Below are 20471 nucleotides of genomic sequence, written 5' to 3'. Positions count from 1 at the left end.
GTTTTTTTTTTTTTTTTGGTTAGCTTGTTACTACCATAAGTGGCAAGTTAACCGTTCGTTTTCTTTCTCTCTCTCTCTTCGATGCGCTCCTCAAAAGAAGATGGCCTTTGTCGATTACTCAATTAGAACACGTTTCTTCGCTTTGTCAACTGACGTCCATCTGCGTAGCTGGACGGACGGTTCACCTCTTCTTTCACAAAGGATGTTAAAATGTCGTCTATTCAGCAATGAATACAAAAAAAAAGGGAGGAAAGAATAAGAGGGTTAACAACAACAAGAAAATAAAATAGGAAAAAAAAAAGGGCCAATTGACGAGGTCTGTCGAATGAAGAGCGTTCTTTTTCTCTACTCGGAACTTTGTTCATTCCGTGAACGGGGCTCTTTTGAGTAGGAAAAAAAAAGGAAACGATAGCCGAGATGGCACTGGTCCGATAAGCCATCCAATAAGTTTCGTCAGCCAGTCGTCTTTTTTTCTTGCGTTTACGGCTCTTGTGATTCCTCGTTGGCCGCGCGCACGCCGCACACGCGCTTTCACGAGGAGCCGCCCGGACCATTACGAAAAGAAAAAAAAAAAAAAAAGCTCGGGAACCCGTATCCCTTATTAGGCTACTACTTCTATAGTTACAATATACGTTGTTGCGCCCAGGCTGTAAAAAGGATTTAAAAAAAAAAGGCTTTATATGCGTATTTCAACTGTTACCATATAAGGCTTCGATTTCTTCGAGCGGAAAGGGGGAAAAAAAGGGAGTTTGAATATTCACTAAGCTGCCAGGCAAATGTCGATCGGCCAAACCGAAAGGCTGGTAATTACAGGTTTTTCTTTGTTTATTTCCCTTTAAAGTTTTTTTTTTTGTAAACTCTTTCTTTGTGTGTGATGTTGTCTTGCCTGTCTTTTAGAGTGAGCGTTGATCTGCCTTTCACGCTTTTCTTTTGTTCTCGTCGTTTTCTTGTTTTGTCTTTTGAATAATTCACCAAGATCGGAATGATTTAACATAAAATTGTTGTAATATTCATCGACAGCACGAGGCATTATTACCAAAAAAAAAAAAACACGGGTTATTGAGCTGTCTTTTCTCCCCCCCCCCCCCATTTTGTTTTTATTCCGCCTCTATCAAAACTGTAATGCATCAATCCACTTAACATAATGTGCGATGTTATTCGAATTGCGTAACACTGAAGAGAAAAGAAAACCAAAAAAAAAAAAAAAGAAAAAAAAAAAGGGCGCGCCGAGATAGGAGTCGATCCCGCTATCCAATATTCAAATGTATGTAAAAGATACACCTCCGAAAGGTGAGGGCAGGATGCGGCAATCGATTGGTCTGCAAAGTGGGAATACAAATAGCTCGGAAGAGATAGAGGCGCACGACGAGATTGGAAGCAAAGAAATCTTTTCCTTTTTGTTGTTGTTGTTGCGGGGGAATCGGAATCACATTCGGAGAACAAACAAACAAAACAAAAAATAGAGAGGGCGAGAAAAAGAAACAGAAGAAGTCACTTATTTATGGTGACCAAAGTCAACGGCTCCATAAATTGTGTCCACCAAAGTCGTTTGGGCTCTGGTGTGAGGTCTTCTTCCCTCTTAATGGGCTACATTTAAAAAGTCGTGTGGCCCATGCTATTTATTTATTTATTTTTGTCTCTCCTTTTTTTTTCTTCTTTTGTGTGTGTGTGTGTGTGTGTGTATGTGTTTCTATCTTCGTCTCTTGTTGCCTCGTGTGTCCTGTTTGCATACGGACACGGAACACACCTTGACTGGCTGATATTTAGTACTCTCTCACTACCGTTGCCGGCCCCCCACAACGAATGGACCTGAAACGCAAAAGTAATGTACACTCGGCTTGAGTGTGTCTGCCTATTTCTCTATTTTTTCTTCTCGGTGTGTGTGAACGGTGTGTACAGGAGGTGTGGGTAGCAGGGAGCAGCAGGTACGGCAGCCGTGCATCAAACTTGATGATTTACACCGAACCGGCCAACATCGGCTACCTAACTCCGTGTGTCAAATGGTTATCAGAACGCGTTCCGGCTGTGATATGTGGCGTGTTGGGCGGGGGGGAGCCCATTATTAAAGGCCTTTGTCTTGTATACCAATTTACACATCAGGAAGTAAAAAGAAAAATGAGAAACGTCCCCACCCGGACATTGGACTGTCGTATGAACTGCGATAACGATTGTTCAGGGAAATAAATAAATGCGCAAACCCATTCAAAACTGGCAAAGATATCGAACTTGGGATGTGTCCATTGCCTCACGATTAAGGCATGCGTTTTGCTGAGAGCGCAAGTCGTGAGAAAAGTTTCAGGATGTCTTTATGACACCTCTCGTCCGAGCACTGGAACGTCAGTATGCGCTCCGGAATTTCATTCAACTAAAAAATTTCAAGTCCTAGTCCTTCCCGCGCCATTGACGTCCATTGATAAAGAAATCAAAGATGTGCTCGAGTTGTAGGCAACTGCTCTTTATCGTACATCATCGCCACACGTCTATGTGGCCGACACAGTACGCGCTCTTGTGCAATGTGTTTTTTTTTCTTCTTCTTCACCAACGTCTCGAGGACGAAGAAGAGTGATCGAAAGACTGGATTTAAAATGGATATCGGCCTTTACCGTCTGATGCGCTTTTCCTCTTTTGCTCGTCTCTTTATGTTGTGAGCCTCTCCTTCCTCGCAGCTGTCGGGTCTATCGAAGTGCGCGGCCCGCGGTTGATGTTATCTTTGACAAAAGAAGAAGAAGAGTCTTAACAGCGTCTCTTCATACACGTAGGCAGCTAGCAGCTTCATGTGATGTTGCCATAGGAAAGAGGCTCGCCTACTGTGACTTCAACATTTCGGGCCTGAACGGGAATTAACGGAAAAGGACTTCAGAGAAGTCGAAGAGATAGATACACGAAGACACAGAGAAAGAGAACGTATTGGAATAGTCATCGCATTTGGTGGCCGGCCACCCATCAAGAAGCACAAAAGGAGTTTCTTTTATTTTTTTTGTTCTTCGGAGAAAAAAAAAGGGGGGGGGGGTGGGAGGAGGCCTTCGGTGATGGTGTCGGCGGCAACAGCAGCCCCCGACAGGTCCTGAACGCACTTGGCGTTTTTGCAATCGTCCCATAAATTTCCCACAAGTCGAAACTGAGCAGCTAAAGAAAATGTGTTCCTCCTCTTTCTTTTGGCTTGCGATGGCCTTATATCGACGCCGATTGTCACCGCCATCGGCGCGGCTGCTCAGAGCGCTTCTCCTACTCGGTTGATCGGTCGCTTCCTCTTTTCCCCCCCTTTTTTTTTTTTTTTGTGTGTGTGTATGTGTGTTGTTTGGGAAACATTCGTCTCCAAAGTTGAATAACTCTTGTCACGATGCATCGGATAAAAGTGATTTGTTGCCCACTCTCCCAAACCGCCTCCGCCTTTTTCTGTTTTTGTCTCCAAAAAAAAAAAAAAAAAAAAAAAAAAAAAAAACAAGAAGAAAAGAGAAAGAGACAATTTTCTTGGGAATATCACGCGCCCACATCGTTTTCAACCCAACGTCCAGTCCCCACCATCGTCTCGACAAATTGAAACGTTCTCATTCATCTCCCGTATGAGCGTCACCCATGCCCGTACCATTTTGCTTACATGTTAAGTCAGCGTCATCCTTCGTTTTGGAATGTGATTGAATCAGCCATTGTTTTTTGTTTCGTTTTTTCTTTTCCTTGCTTTTTAAGGGACAAGAGAATCTTAGAGAATGTAGTCATCTTTTCCGTGTTTATTTTATTTTATTTTTTTTCTTTATTTTCGATTTTGAATCTATGCTTTTCGTGTTAAGTATTGGGGGGGGGAGAAAAACAGGAAAAGTTGTCGGTTGGGAAACGTCACCGTTGCTTTACATGTACAACAGGTTCATTTATCTCTTGTGTGAAATAGTTCGGTCTCCCGTCGTCTGATGGCAAATGGCTGGGAAGAAAGAAAAAAATATATATATATTACCTAGACTCTCTTGAAACAATATTGACTGTCAAATGTGGCGCTCGGCCATGGAAGGCATAGGGGAGGGAAGCAAAAAAAAAAAAAAAAATACATGCGCACATATAGAACCAATGAAAACACAGGATGTGACTGCGAACGTGCATTGTAGACATTATAAAGCGATGGCGTAGACGCAAATTCCAGTGGTATTTTTTTTTTAATGTGACAGGTGGAAAAGAGGCGATGGTCATCAGGATGATGGACACCCTCGTGTTATTGGTTTTGGGTCGTCTTAACTATCGCCGTTTTGCCACTTAAGACAATATTGCCGGTTCAACGAACGGACTATGGGCCTATTTCTTTTCTTCCTCTCTTTTGTTGTGCGTTTTTTTTTCTTTTAGCGAAAGCGAAACCCATCAACTATTTCTATTGAAAAAGAAATAGGCAAGCCCATTGATTTGTGTGTGTGTGTGTGTGTGTGTTGTGTGTGTTGTGTTTCCTAAAAAGCTAAAGAGATCAAATGACTCGGGTCGTTGTATCCCACCGTACGGCCATCAAAAGGCTAATCCTCGCTGCGCTGTTTTTTAATGGCTCCATTCTGCAGGATTATGGTTTTCGCTTGTAACATTCCAACATTGTTGGACCAAAACAACATTGACCCTCTGCTATGGTTGGGCCATAGAGTCGACCAACAACAAAAATAACATGCAAACAAAACGTAGGGAGAAGAACGAAGTGAATGTAAATTGAATCTTTGCAACGATGTCTGTTGTTTGGTTCTATGTCGTTTCAATGGGGAAAAAGAAGAAGAAAAAAGTTAACTTCGGAAAGAAAAAAGGGAATGACAAACGAAGGAGTGGCAAACTGTTGGGATGTTGCGCAGCGGATCAGCGCAGCGGGAAGCGGCGACATCCGTTAAACGTTTTGCGGCGGGATCATTTCTGTCCTTTTCCGTTGCTCTTTTTCCTTTTAAAATGCTAGACAGGTTTTTTTTTTTTCTGTCCCCTTCTTTCGTATTTGTGTGTTCCTATATAACACGATGAATGTAAGTTACGTAAAGTCGCCATCATTGGACGAGGGAGAGAAGACGGGAGTAGGACAGGAGACACACAAAATGCCGACAGGAGGAGTGAAATGACGAAAATATAACACAGCGTTATGTTTGAATGGTGCATGAATACTTTTTCTACGTACTCTAGGAGACATAGCACATAGGCAACCCCAAAGAGAGAATGAGAAAATGAAAGGTTGAAAACGGGAAACTGTCAGACTTGTGGACCACGACTTGTCTTGTGAGTCGGCACATAACCCCCGCCGACTGTCTTTTATTCTTGTTTTATTTTGAAATTTTATTCTTCTTGTATTTTCGTTTTTTATTATTTTTATTTTTCTCTGTCGCTTTTTTGTGTGTGTCGTTGTGTGTTGTTTGGGGCCCTTTTTCTCCCTCTTTCCAAAAATCAATCGATGACTTACGAGCTGTTTTCTGTCGGTGACAAATATATACTCCGTAGAAGCGCTCTTTTTTCTTTCTTTTTACCTTCCTCCCTTGTTGACGGGGCAGAACAACACAACCACCGGCGCAGAGGCACCGCACACACACATAGAAAACTTGCTTCGCTCAAGGACATCATCTTTTATAGATTTTCTCCTTTCTATTTAGTTTTTTTTTTGTTTTTTTTTTGTTATCGATGTCTCGCTGTTGCCGTAACCCTCCGCTTTGCCATTTTTTGCTTGAGGACGGTCACGAACGATCGTTTTTCCTACGTCTTTCATGTTCTTGTTGTTTATTTTTTTTTTTTTTTTTTTGAAAATCCTCTTTACCCTCCCATTTTTTTAAACATTTTTTTTTTTTTTTTTTTTTTGAATCCCCGTCCATCTTCTGTCTCCTCCTTCGTGTCTACAAGAATAAGATAGTCACGCCAGCACAGAGGAGTTTGATTCATCATCCGGAGGGCGTTTATTCAGTCCGTTTCGTTCGTGAATGCCATTCATCTCTCTGAAAGAAAAAAAAACTCATTTTTTTCCCAATCGAACTACTCCGGCAAGAAGAGAAAAGGGCTCTTAGCTTTGGTTGGTTCACGCAAACGATGGCAGTAATAATTGAAAGGTTTCGTACTCGTAGACAAACTGGAAACTCTCGTCGTGAAGCTATGGGACAGAAAAAAATAAAACACATCAGGGGGTGGAATGCGTTTCTAGAAATTCTTGACTCGTTTCGTTTCTTTTCTTTTCATTGATTCATTGTTGAATGATCCAACAGTGCGTCAAAATTTATGAGCTGCAAAAACACAACGTGAAATGGTTTGGAGAAGATATGCCTATCGTGCAAGCAGTTCAAAACGAGGTATTAATCAAATCAATAAGGTAGAAATGAAAGAAATGGGGGGGGGGGGGGAAAGAGAGACGTAGAAGAAGAGAAAAATATAAGAATGAGAGATAGATCTAAAGAGGAGAGGAAGAAGAATCCGCGCCGAATGACTTTGGACATTAACGTCACGGCAGCTAATTCAATATGCGCCGCAGCTACACCCGGGCCGGCCCTCTTCTTCTCCTTTATTTCCCCCACTGGCTTTTTTGGGCATATGCCACAGGACAAGGTAGAAGAAGAAAAAAAAAAAAAAAAAAGAGAAGACATGGGCCATGAATAATTTTCTCCCCTCTCTTGTCTCTCTCTATCTCTCTTAGACGGTCGCGGTCGTTGTTTGAACTGGGCGCATCCATAATCCGCGGCTGGCTGATGATGAAGAATGACTTGTTTGAAGCCCTTCACACACACACACACACAGACAACTTCCTATGTGTGTGTGTGTGTGTGTGTGTGTCTCATCCGCTCTCTCTCTCTCTCTCTCTCTCTCTCCTTCCTTCTCTTTTGCCTGCTGTTTGAGCATGTGAATGAGCGAGAGAGATTCTTTCTTTATTTCGGGGCATTTCGGTCAAACGGTCATCACCTCCGCATCGGTTTTGCATAATGGCACGCATTCGTCTATTCTACACGCTTCGTTTTTTTTGTTGTTTTTTGTGTACGTGAAGGCAAAAGATATCACAACGCCCGTTTCCAAACAGTTGTAGACCCTCTTCTTCTTCTTCTCCTTTTTTTCTTTAAAAAATATTTTTCCCTTTTCCTTTCTTTTTTTTTTTTTTTTCATTTTTCCCTTGAATTTATCTGCGATATCTACTCCGGGAATGACGATGGGGAGTTCAATATTCGATGATGATGATGTGTTTTTCTTTCTTCCCACGGAACGAAAAAGATAAACGGTTTTTGGGACCAGAGAGAGAGAGAGAGAGAGTGGTACTCGAGTTGAATATCAAAATAGCCAATTTTTTTTAAGTATATATTTGACTTTGAATGTTTAGTAACCCTTCGTTGTTTCAGTTCAAGGAGAGAAACGCTGTTTTTGTGGATATTTTTCTTTATTCCTATCTTTTGTGTGATGCGCCGTTTTCCGTATGCTAGAAATGCACGAATTCCCCTTGTGCGGGATTATGCGTAGCCACTTTGCTTCGAGAATAAACAGCAGTTTCACGCTAAAGTTGGCATACAGTGTCTTTGTTTGTTATGCAGTGACAGAAGACATGGCCGTGTAGCTTCGATCCCAACGGGGGGATGCTTATTGAACTGCATAACAGCGTGAAAGACAAATTTGATTCTCTCTTAAACATTCTGAGCGATGAATAAAATGTTTGCTGGTATGCAAACAATTTGTGTTTCTTTTTTTGTTCTAACGTGCAAAAGAATGTCTCACGTTTCTCTCAGGTTTTTTTTGATTATGTATTCCTGATGCAGACTATTTCTAGCGCCTTCATTAGCAGTTATCCAAATTTCGAAATTGGATTTTTTTTTTTGTTTTGTTTTGTCTAAAGCTTTAAATTGATACGCCCTTCAGACGAATCCAATCAGGGAACTCGCTGTTAATAACGGAGATTTTTTTTTTTGTTGTTGTTGAGAAAGAAATCAAAATGCAATCGGATTATATTGCGCAAAATTGAGAAAAACTTACGAGACACAATTGGATGAAAAAGCGGCTTTTATTTATTTATTTATTTATTTTCCAATACGGAAGGTAGAGAGGGGAGGGATAGACAGAGAGGACATGAATAATGACGTGTGATCTATCATAAAGAATCAAAGAAAAAGAGAAAGAAAAAAAAAAAAAATAATAAACACTCGAGTGCTACCTGCGGTCGTTTTCCGACAGGGGCTAAGAGAAACAAGAAGAAATCAGAAGGAAAAATGAAGTGAGATTTTTTTTTCTTTCTTTTTTTTTTTTTTTTTTTTTTTATGAAGAAAAGTAACGATACATCTTTATATTGGGATGAGGTGAGAGGAAGCGATGAACAAAAAAAAAAAAAAAAAAAAGGATAGAAAGGGTATACTAGGGGAGAATGATATAAAAGATTCTTTTTGTTTTTCTAAAGGTAAAGGAGAAATATATGGATAGAAATAGGTAGGGGAAAAAAAAAACAAATGTGACTCTCTGGTATCAAAACTGGGAAAAATAAGTTGTATACTTTTTTTTTTTGACGAATTTCCAACTGAAGTGTTATGTTGTTGTTCTTTTATCGCACGTGATGATTGGGTTGGAAGGAAGAAGAGCAACAGCAATGACGAAATCCGCAGCAAGAGTGAGTTTCATTGAAATTTGGCTCATTTTTTTTTTTATCTCTTCTTTTCGTTTTTGACGGAAAGGAAAAATTGTCATCACCAAACGTACAAAAAAAAAATAGAAATTCTAAGAAAATTACTGTTTCCATAGAAAAGGTGCCGATTTGCCCGTTTTTTTTTTCTCACAACACACCGGGTGCAACTCACGACATGGGGAGGGAAATGTGAAATGGGAATTTTGAATAAAAAATAATAAACAAAGGAAAATAGAAAAGAAGTTCATTTTTTTTTTTTTAAAGAGGTCAACGTGAAGGTATAAGAATCGGATTGACAGAGGCACAGGCATCGTCTCTCTCCTACAGAGGAGTTATAATGTACAAAAAAGGCTGGACGGATTCCGTCGCATTTTTTTTTTTTCTTTGAAAGGCAGATGCATTCACACATACAAAACACGGCAGCAAAAATTGAAACACGCAGAAAGAATAAATGAGAAGTTCGTTTTTTTTTTCTTAATCAATTGGCATCGATGAAGAGAAGAAGGAAGATTCAAATGAACCAAACTCGAAAGGGGTACGAAAAAAAAAAAATCGTTTTCGATTTGTGCTATAGGATGTTAGTTTTGCAATTTGAGTAGTTAAAAAAATTCTCGAATTTTTTCATTTCACCTTCTTTTTTTTTTTTTTTTTTTTTTCTTTCCTTTTTTACTTGTTCTAATTAATTATGCCATAATAAAAGATTTGGATGAGACAATTTCTTGAAAGAAAACAAATGGGGGGTAGAGGGTAGTGGGGGGGGGGGCGGCGATAGCGCGAATCTTTATTTTATCCGAATAAGCGTGCGTGCTTCATATGGCCGGGATGTAGATGCCCGTCGAGCGATAAGCGGGACCGTGGATAGTTCTGCAATTAAACAATTTAAGCGCGTTTTGTTTGGTTGTTTGTTCTGTTTGTATGATTTTTTTTTTTTTTTTTTTGTTCGTGGTCGAAAGAAAAATGTCGTGCGGTGCGCATCATCAGAAACTGGGGGGGACACATTAAACAAACGTTTTCCACCAGCAAACACACAAAAAGGATGTGAAGCCTTCACATATATACACAACACTGGGGGCGCTCATTTTCTTTCATTTTTTTTTTTTTTTTTGTAATAGCGTAGTAAAGCGGAATAAAACTATTCAATTAGTATGAAAACTGGAATGGGATTTTGGGTTAATGTCGTTGCGTATGCCTTTCGAACGAGACTCTTTTTCTTCCTTTAACGTCAGCCGAAGGGAGAGGAGGACATATTAATATAAAGCACATACGCGCTAAAAGAAGCAGCTTGGCCCATGCCAAAAGCGAATGAATCGTTGGATAATTTTTAAAGAATTTTTTAAAGAATTGTGAAATGGTGGGAAAATGGCAGCAAAAAAAAAAAAAACAGTCCAGCAAGCAGGAAAGACAAGAGCGGGAGAGAGAGAGAGAGAGAGAGACAGAGACGTACGTAGCGACGCTGGAGAGGCGCATTGCGAGTGTGTATATTGCGGGCCGCAGAAACGGGGTTCATATTTATGTGATGATGGAGTCTACCGATGCCTGCGAAACCAAGGAACACATGCAAAATGAGTTAGTTTTTAAACGTAAGAAATTGTTGGTTTTAATTTTTTTTTTTCTTCTTTAAAGACAGGTTATGTCATTGGCCAACGAATACTGTTTGAGATGACGGATTGGTCGCTCGAAGAGTTTTCGTTTTTTTTTTTTTGATTTATTTGATTTGAATTTTTTTTGTTTTTTTTTATTTATTATTTATTCATAGATTTTTTTTGCGATAGAGAAAGTATTGAGACAGCCATGAAGATTTTTTGATTTTGTTTTTTGTTTTTGTTTGTTTTTGTTTTTAAATGAAAAATGAAAATGTAAAATAAGCAAGTCGCAAAGACAGGTGTCTCTCTCGTATTCACAACAGAAAACAATCAAGAAAATCTTTGGGTTAGTTTTCTTTTCTTTTTTTTTTTCATTTCTTTTTATGTATCAGGGGGCACGTTACGTGTAGGCTCCACCCTTTCATGTCTTAATGGGTTTTTTTTTTTTTTTAATGTGTCAAATGATTGACCACTTTGAACAAGTTTCTGATGAGTCGCCGCAGACTTTGCTCGTCTGTTATGTATTATAGTTACCTGTGCTGTTTCAAGTTGTCCTGCCGCTTGAAGGTTTTGCCGCAGACCTCGCAGGTGTAGGTGACGTCGTCGCGATGACTGCGCTCGTGAATCATGAGATTGTAGGCCTATACGAATCAAAAATCACCAGCAGTTTGAATGACACGTCGAATCGAAAACTTTTTACGCTGACTGGTAAAGCGTCCGTTTCAAAAGATTCAACGGCCATATTTTTACCTTGGTGAAGCGACGCTGGCAATACTTGCACACAAAATCGGCACGAGGAGCCACTCTGCGCCTGTAGGCCGCGCTCCTGTCCTCCGTGTCGTATGGCATAACAGCGAACATTTTTGCGAATGTGATTGTCCTTTTTGTTTTCGTGCGTTTCGTTCGAAAGCGGCGATCAACTGTTGGCTGTCCGTCTGCGAATGCAAAGAAATTAAAATTCCCATCTTTTCTTTTGTCATTGTAAAAATAGAGAAGAAGAAAAAAAAAATGAATAATAACGCGAAAGTGCTAGAACCGACTCGTGGCCCACCAGCCATTCAGACAAGAGTCGTAAAACTTTTTTTCTTCTTCTTTCTCCGATATGGTATTGTTGCTGGACGCTTGTATGTCTTTTGATGGTTTTGGGGGTTTGTTAATAATTTTTCTTTTTTTTTTTTCTTCCCTCCATATACTCCCTTCCCCTTATTTTTCTACCTGCCCAAACGCGATGACGTCAGGTGCCAAGTGACTTTTCTTTATCGTCTTCCCTTTCTTTCCCTTACATATATATATATATATATATATTGTTGGACTGTATACCTAGACAATATCTACAACACACTTAATATTTCTTTCTTATTTTTCTTATTTGTGTGTGTCCAAACAGGACGGCGAGAGAACCGGAGGTTTGCCAAATGCAACAAGAGAGGCGGAAGTCAAATATTGACCCCTATCTTCTTCTTTCACCTTTACAAAGGATGGAACAGGCGATGGACTTGTGTAATTCTTCGCGCGTCAACCACTCTACTCCACCCGGAACGCAAAGTAAGAGAGGATATCCTCTGATTTGTTGCTATACTTCAAATGCGCATATAACGGAAACGAACAGTGAAACCGACCACCTTTGGTCAACTTCTTTTTTTTGGGGGGGGGGGAGGGGGGATAGGGGGCAATCTTTAAAACAATAGCGTAAGAACAAAAAGAGAAGAGAAAGGCTGGAAACAAAAAGAGAACAGCGAACAGTGGAGTCTTTTGACTTGTGGTGAATTTCCTGCCTAACCAATTGCCTTTCGGCTCGATCGATCATCGCAAGTCTTTTAACTTTGAAAATGGGCAGACTCTATTGAGGTTTTTTTAGACACACAACGCTGATTGTGTGTGTGTGTTTCTGCCTCGACGTTTTAAACGTATTTTGTTGTTGTTGTTTTTTAATGATACGGTCAGGTAAACACCCGTCATTGATTGCTGACAATCCATGCCCGGCCTCTCTTGCGTTCTGCCCACCATCCGCGCCGGGCTGGGAAAGACCTCCGGCTTGATGGATTACGTTTGATGGAAAGTGGGCGGAGGTCCGTGTGTTAGTCATCCTACTAAACGTGTTACACAGCGATCAACTTTGTCTGGGTAAATGTTTAAATATTTTCCGCCTTTGGGCTGTTTAAGGGGGAAAAGATTTCTCGTTCATTTGTTAAACATGAGGGAATCTACTCTTGTTTTGATCATATTAAAGTCGATAGGGGAGAGAGAGAGAGAGAGGGAGAGAGGCTTTTTGATAGCCGATGAATTCTTTTTCGATCCGATGGGTGAAACGCGTAGATCGCGTTGGGAAAATATAATCAGCGAGTTGCCATAAAAATGTCAGAATCGGACCTGGAATTTTTCGGATTGTGGGAGTGGGTGGCGATGGTGAGGGTCATCTTCACCGCCATTTCTTCTTCTTTGCCCTCGAAACTGTGGAATGCCTTCCCGGCCCTCCCCCATCTACCATTCACTTTCCATCAATCGTCCGAAGCAGCCTTTTATTTTTGAGTTTACTTTTTTTTTTTTTTTTTTTTCTTCTTCTCTCTCTTTCCCAGCCGCACAGTATAAACGTGCGTGGGAAAATTGGTTAGAAAAAATCTCAAATAAAAAAAAAGAGGCAAACCCAAACGGGAGAAGAGAAGAAGATGAGATTCAATTAACTAGCGGTCCATCTTCGTTTTCTCTTTGCCTTTTTTTTTTTTTTTCTTTTTTTTTCTTTCTTAAACTTGCCTTCTTCATACACATCCCGCCCACCTCTGACTGCGTTTGTCGCATTCACTTTTCGAGACGTAACATTGATCAAACTCAATTGAGACAGGATGTAAAAGCCTAAAGGGAGGAGGTCTATCCAAGAAAAGAAGGGGCCGCCGGAGAAAATAAATGAGGCCCGTCCCGTTTGCTCTCCCTCTGCGTATGTCTTTCTGTCTGTAGGTGAAATTGAGACGTCGTAGGAAAATAAGAGAAAAAAAAAAAGGAAAAGCAAACGCTCTTGTAGCCTGCGATTGTTTTTTTTGTTTTTTTTTTTGTTAAAGTGCGTTTCGCTTTAAACATGGACGAAACGAGAAACTTAAAAAAAAAAGGCCGCAAGAAAAGGGCGACTTTGAAGCGCAAATATTGGCACCGTATCCTCCTCCCTTTCTCGGTTTGTCTGCCCATTGCCATACGGATGTCAAAGGATCTTTTCGTTAAAAAGACGGAGGGTGGGTGCATGGATAACCCTAATCAAAGGTGTGCCTTTTCTTTCTTTTCTTTTTAAGGTAGAAATATAAAAAAAAAAAAAAGGTGTCCCATCGCTCCTCCCATGTCTTCTATCTCAACCAAAACAAGAGCGTATGTGCGTGTTTTCGTCTCGGTGTTTGCCTGCGCGCAGACACACGACACCGACTGCAATATATAAAAATAGGAGACCAAAAAAAAAAAAAATATGGCGACGCTATCTTTCTGGGGTTGGTTTTTCTGCTGGGCCGGCAGCCAAAATAAAAAAAAAAGAACAACTCCTCACTTTGATCGCAGGTCCGAGAAAGAGTGTGTGGCAAACCGCACCACAAAAAGGGAAGCGAAAAAGAAGCTGTTTCTCTCCCCTTTTTTTTTTTGCCAAGGATTGCGGGCAGTCGCGTCCAATAAAAGCGGGCAAAAGAGCAACAAAAAATATGGAACCTGGCTAGGAAAAAAAAAGGGGGGGGGGGAGAAATGCGATTGATATTTCCATACTGCGGAGAAATTTGGACGGCCTGCTATGGGCATACTTTTTCAAGGAAAAATTGCACGCTTCGATTCCAGCCTGTTTCCGTATTGCTGCCGCTTCTGTTGTAAATGTTGCCGTCATCATACGTCTACTAGGCTACTCCGTCTGCGTAACGGTTCATTGCACCTATCGCAGCTCGATACCTTTGGCTACAGCAGCACATCTTTTACCGTTTTCAATTCGTTTTGAAATTTTTTTTTTCCCCCTTCACTATCCAAAATATTTTGCAGCCCCCCCAACGTATGTCGTTTCTTATATTGTTCCAGTATACGACCGCTCGTCTGCCAACGTGGGGCATATATATTGCGAGGCACGAGGCGCAAGAGTTTCTTGAACCGAGGAAATGGCGGGGGTGCCACGAAAGTTATGAAAAAAAGAGACGTACGTAAACTTTGACAGAATTCTTGAACAAGAAAAATTTGCTTAAAAAAAATCTTTTTTTTTTTTTTTTACGATCAGTCAATGGCAAAAAGATTCATTTAATGATGGGCTTTTCTTTAAAAAGTTTATATATTTCTTTTCCCCCGTAAACTTAAACATTTTTTTTTTGTCTACGTCCACACTCGACAGCAAGAAATTGGGAAAAGTCAATGAACTCTTGGAAGTTGTAACACCGCAACCATCCTCGGACATCGAGCACAAAATACGACCCTGAAAAATGAAGCCTTTTTTTTGCGTCTATTTCCGCAAACACTCGCAATAACTTTTCGTTTCTTTTCTACCTTGTCGACACGACCTTAACGCCAGGCAGCATCGACCATATACGCAAAACTAGTTTTGCGTTCCCTGTTTGTTTTTTTTTTTACACGGGGGTGGAGACAGATATCTTGTTTTATTTTATTTTCAAGTGTTTAAAAAGGGAAACTGATCGTAGACGACCGAAGCCGACACACGGACATCTTGATAGATGCCCGACGGCCGTCGTTCGGGTGTCATAAAGAGGAACGAATACGAGTTTTGCAAACGGTCGCATGCCCGTTAAAAACGACGGTTCGTTTTCCTTTTTTCGGCTCGTCCGAAGAAGCAAATGGGGCGTTGACGGTATGTCTGGACTATTGTAGCTCTGTTGCACAGGGGATGTCATATCGGGTAGGGTTTATTTTATTTATTTTTTTTTTTTTTAATTTTTTTTTTTTATGAGCGGGAGGAATTTTTAGCTGAGGGATTGCAAGTTCACTTCGATAGGAATGGTCAGCGGCACCAATTTTCTAAAACCTCGATGCGCTTCGAGTCGAAACGATAGCCATGACGGTCTCAGGGACGCTATGGACTATGGAAATAAATGCATAAAAATGGATTGCTAAAAATAACCCCCCGAGTTTTCGAAAAAATTTGTTTGACTTCTTCACTTTGTGCACGTCGCTCCTACGAGGATCGGCATTCGCGAATCGAGTGGCACATTTTTCGCTTCGAATTTCTAACGCTGTAAACGGCTTTATCTCGGCGATCCGTGGGACCCGCCGGATGCTTACCGATGTGATGCCGCCCGCGCTGTGGGTGTGCCGATTGCGAGCCGAGTAGTTGGGGGTCGGGGGCTCGAAAAGATGGAACTGTGAAAGAGGGAGAGAAAAAGGAAAAAAAAAAGTCTTTTCCCGTCCAAGAAAATGGTGGGAGGTATTGTTGTGGAAAGCGTGAGAAAGAGGAATAGAGTAATAATAATGCATTCGCTCCTCTGCTGGTGGAGTCTTCTCAGACTTTTGCTGGAATGCATCGGACTTGTATATGAAGGAGCGCATAGCGAGCGCAGCAGTATAGCCCACTCATCGCACACACACACATACGCGTATAGACATCATGTAGAACCTACGGGCCGTTCCACAACTTTTTCTTTGTTGTTGTTAGTAATTACAGCCTTTTGGTCGACCCTTTTCGTTGCCCTCCATCCATACATATCTCTTTCTGCCTCGATGTGTGTCTATATATATATATATATATATATATATATATATATATAGATATATGTATGCATACAATCTAGATAGCTCTATAGTGCATGGGTAGAAGGCGCATTGTGTTTTAGATTTTGGGTGTTTTGGACGCAGTCGAAGGGGTCAAAGTGCGACCTAAACGCTTGAAAATAAGACTGGAAAAAAAAAGGAAGACAGAGAAAACTGGTCTGAAACGCGCTCATTTACCGCCCACTCTCTTCTTTCTGCTTCATCGAACTTAGTGGATGAGAGCCATATATCTTTTCTTTTCTTGTAGGAAGATCAGGGCCATCAGAAAAAGGTAAAAACTTGAGAGGGAGAGAGAAGAAAAAGGGGTCGACCGGACTTAAAAAGTCGTTTGTTTTAAAAACAACAGAAAAATAAAGGTTTGAGATCGTTGTTATTCGTGGAGAAAGGTTCGCTTTCATTGCGAGTCTTGTTTAGATTCGTGTGTTGGCCTTTCCGCTCAGCCAAGTTGTCGGGAAAAAACGGAAGAATGTTTGGCCTTTAGCGGCCATTATTGCTCAATCGTATGGAATGGATGCGCCTATTGTGAAACTCCTCGCAAAACAAAATTGTTGAAACAACTTTATGTTGTACCTCCTTCCCTGTCTCGACTCTTTTTCTTGTCCGTCTTCGTGTTCGTGTGTGTTTAGAGTGAACAAAAACTAAGCGCCCAAACACACAAAAGCAGCTAAGCGGAAAGCGATCGATTTAGAGGGTCTTTTCTTCTTCTTCTTCTTCTTCTTTTTTTTAAACGAGAGGAAAGAGCAGTTTGCAACTAACAAAAGGATTTTCTATTGTATTTTAAACCCCACCCCTCCCCCGTCCCCCCAAAAAAACTAACAGACGCCGCGTGTGGTGATAGAGATCCTCCTACTCCACAATTTTTCGCCTTTTATGTTGTTGTACTGTTTTTGTTCCGTTCCTTTCCCATCGGACTTTTTAAACCGCCGGACAGCGCGTAAATCGATATCGTGTATAGGTTGGTAGTTGTTTAGTTTCGGCCCTTTAACCATTTAATTGAAAAGAATGAGATAATGACCGCGGTCGCGTTCGGCTTGTTTGCCTTACAACGACCGTAACTCGGGTAAAACACGCAAGGCAAACCCCCCCCCCCCATTCCACTTAGCCTGTAATTTTCTCGAGCCGCTTCGCATTCTTGAGTCCAGCGCAATAGATTCCTCAATCCCATTACCTAATACAATTTTCTAATTTAAATGCTGCCAAAAATCAAATCTCTCCCTTCTTCGCGTCCCATTACGAGACTGGCCCTTTCGATGTTAGTTTCCCGTTCATTAACTGTTCCATTTCGGGATTCGATATTAGTTCCAAAGCTCTCGCGCATTTAGCCACGTTTCGATTCGTCAAGAAGTCCGCGCGAAGTGCAAGAAACGGAGGGAAAAGAAAAATTGTTGTTTGATAGTTTCGTTGGGTGGTATTCGGGTTGCCGTCCGATCACCATTGGGTGCCAGTTCAAGTATAATATCCTCCGACGGCTACCGTGCTGCGGCCTGTTGAGCTACCGCGTGCCACCACTCGGAGCCCCTTTGGCATTGTAGAGCCGTAGCTACCTGTCTTACCCATCACTTCTCTGTTGCACGCGCGCAGCCCTCTTATAAAGCGCAGCACACTACCCGGCCCCTGATATGCGTCTCCCCTCTCTTCTTCCTTATTTTTTTGTTTTCTTTTTCGGTTAAAATTATATACGGCCAATTGGGGACCGTATAGTTTTCTGGGGATAAACCTATACAATTAATTTTCGAAGCGTGCCACTTGATGCGCCTAGGGTTTTCCCCATGTATTTTCTTATTTCCCTCCTTTTGTTTTGAATGTAAACGGAAAAAAAAAAAATCTAATTTCGCGTGTTTCGTAACGTGATTTCAAACTAATTGATAATTGCGGGAACCTTACTTTTCCATGGTTTAGGCCTGGCTGGAGCCAGTTAAGCAAACAATCGAATTCGATTCTCCACAGTCGTTTGATTAGCATTTCTGAATCAATTACAGTCCGTCTCCGATTGACTTAACTCGAACGGAGGCACTTGATTTCCCGATATAATTCAATTAAACAAAAAGGGCTACTACAAAATTGCCATAGGACCATACAATTCTTGAATTGCGACCCCAACGTTTCGTTTCCCAAATCACCAGCAAATAGAAAGGCACTACGAACGGTCGTTATATAACAAACCGTGCGCTTAATTTCGCATTGCTTCGAATGTATCCGAGTGCTAGCATCACTGTCTACTCTACACTTTATCATTACGATTTTATTAAGTACCGTGAATAGAGTTGAGTAAAAATTGCGACAGACTTACATGTTTGAGTGCGGTGGCGATCTAGTAGCTGCTGCTGTAGTTGCTGCTGACCGAGTAGACAGTTAGTCAACGAATGAATGCGTTGACCATAAGCGACAAAAGGGAGACACGGTTCGGGGGCCTGAGCGTATTTTTTTTTTTTTTTTTTTTTCCTTTTTTTTTTTCCTCTTTTTTTTTCCAACGCCACGCCGATAGGTTTTACCAAGGTGTACCAGAAAAAAAAACCACCGCTGCTCTTCCGAGATATAAAAGTGGGCAGGGAGGTATGGAGGAGGAGGCTTCGCTTTTTATTTGGTACCTCCTCTTTTCTCTTTTTCTCTTCTCCGTCTTTTTCTCTGCGTGTACGTCTAACTCTGTTAGTTCCTTCTCTCGCACGCTCTCTCTCTCTCTCTCTCTCTCTCTCTCTCTCTCTCTCTGTGTGTCTAGAAAAAAAGAAGGTGACAAGTAGCTTCTACGGGCTTCTACACGAGACTGAATGTGCTGGGGCACTGCGAGCGGTTGCGCACAATGCGTCTGAGATGAACACAGTCGAATCGTCGAGTGTGCTGAAGCTCTGTTTGGAATTTCTGGTTCCGGAGCTCTTAACCACCGCTTTCTCATAGAACACAAGGCCCACCCCTCGCCACCTCATCGCCATCCCTATGGCCAAACAGTGCCCCTTCCACTTCCACGGCCGCCTACCTTTCCTTCTTGCTCTTAACTCACCTCCTTCACCTTTGTTTTTTTTTTTGCCTTTTTTTGCCTTGTGTTTAGTTTTTTTTTAGTTTTTTTTTCCCTCTGTTTCGTTTTCTCATCCCAACTGTGTCTTCGTTTCTCATAGCCACTTTCGACTCGTTTTTGCCGTGTTTAGCCCGGTAGACCGAGACAGCCTCGCATGCCAATTTCCCGATTGACTTGCGTGATCTTGAACGACGATTTCGTGTTCACTCTCTCCCTCTGTCTGATTCTCTCGTCACTCGTTTATCGCACGTCGTGATTCAAGATTTACGATTTGGACTTTATTGCATAGTAGAAAGTAATGTGCCATTAGATGCCTCATTGTTGCCTTTCAAGGTATTAAAACAGTGCCAAATGAAATATCAAAGCACCAACACAAACTAAAAGTTGATTACAAGACACGTTTATTTTCATTTTATTTATTTATGTTTTTCTGTTTATCACAAACTGACTCGTTATCTCTTTCGTGTCTTTGGATAGAAACAATGGCACCTAAAAGAAAAGAAAAAGATTGAAAATACGTGATAAAAAGTAAAAAAAATAAAGACAAAGATCGGTTATTGAATTAGCTGTAGATGTGGTAGGCTATTTTATATAGCAGCGTAGATGAACGTGACGGCGTTCAGTCATACACACTTCGTGCGCTATCGTGACGGCAGGCGATAACGTGCGTGGATAATGAACCGAGGATTGTGTTCATCACCGGTGTGAAACGGCCGTCGGACGTGAAAATTGGCCGCACCACGCCAATGCTCGATTGATTTCCCTGCCAACATATTTTTTTTTTTTTTTTAAGTTGCCGTAGCAAGCAATAAGGATCGACGATGTGCTGCATTTTTTATCACTTTTAAATCGTTTCTGCATTGGACGGATTCCCCCTCCGTCTCCTTCGTCAAACGATTTTTTTTTTTAATTTATTTTTTGTTTGTTTCTAACAGATCATTTATACAATGCTATTAAATGAAGAGACGAATAATAAGCCGTAGTCAGTGGAACCGACAGCCAGGCAAAGTTGATTTGTTTCACGACACTCGTCGATTCGTTCTTTGATTTTTTATTCCATCTTCTTCGATGATTGTTGGGATGCAATTTCTCTCACGCATTCGTCGCCCGCGGAATGCTCGTTTAGATTATTATTTATACTCGCTTCGTTTCGCCTATCGACGGGGGAATGTTTATCGACTGTTTTCGGGACTGATGTTTTGTGGCGTGTTTACGACCCTTGCCGAGAGACATTGAACGCCAAAGAGGGGTGTGTGTGTGTGTGTGTGTGGATGTCTATGTGTGTTGGCACCAATTGGCGTTTGATGAATGCCTCTTGAATTGTTGAGACAGAGAGAGAGAAAGAGAGAGAGGCTATGCCCCATAGCCTCCACCTTTTCGCCCATCATTCGCTCCATCGCATTGCATCGCATTCCAGTCGAACGTTCCATTCCGATAATTACGTGGCCACAGTCGCACGAGACTTGAACGCGCAGGTAAGACTTCGCGCCTAGTCAGGTAGTGGAGCGAAGGTTCCAGGAGGAGGAGGAAGAAGAAGATGGGGAAGAAAAAAAGAAGAATCGAGAAAGAATAAGCTTAGGGCCCC

The 20471-nt window shown here is 41.3% G+C and overlaps 1 protein-coding gene and 1 long non-coding RNA gene across 2 annotated transcripts in view; one reads left to right on the top strand and one right to left on the bottom strand.

Annotated features, from left to right (window-relative positions):
• Positions 1–11789, top strand: part of LOC132087854 (uncharacterized) — a 43538-nt gene extending 31749 nt beyond the window's left edge. The window contains exon 3 of the long non-coding RNA XR_009420718.1: positions 11540–11789. This is a non-coding gene — a long non-coding RNA (uncharacterized LOC132087854). The remainder of the gene's footprint in view (positions 1–11539) is intronic.
• LOC130685627 (protein drumstick-like) lies at positions 7939–18408 on the bottom strand. Its single transcript, XM_057508954.2, has 4 exons — positions 18167–18408; positions 10903–11087; positions 10687–10793; positions 7939–9433 (listed from the first exon to the last, which is right to left on the bottom strand). Exons 2-4 carry the CDS (start codon positions 11011–11013, stop codon positions 9379–9381), a joined length of 273 nt encoding a protein of 90 aa, XP_057364937.1. The 5' UTR covers positions 11014–11087; positions 18167–18408; the 3' UTR covers positions 7939–9378.
• Between the last annotated feature and the right edge of the window lie 2063 nt (positions 18409–20471).

Source organism: Daphnia carinata, chromosome 3 (genome assembly GCF_022539665.2).
Source record: "Daphnia carinata strain CSIRO-1 chromosome 3, CSIRO_AGI_Dcar_HiC_V3, whole genome shotgun sequence".
Classification (NCBI taxonomy): Eukaryota; Metazoa; Arthropoda; class Branchiopoda; order Diplostraca; family Daphniidae; genus Daphnia; species Daphnia carinata.
Note: the sequence above shows the minus strand (reverse complement) of the source record. Positions and strands in the feature narration are given on the sequence as shown.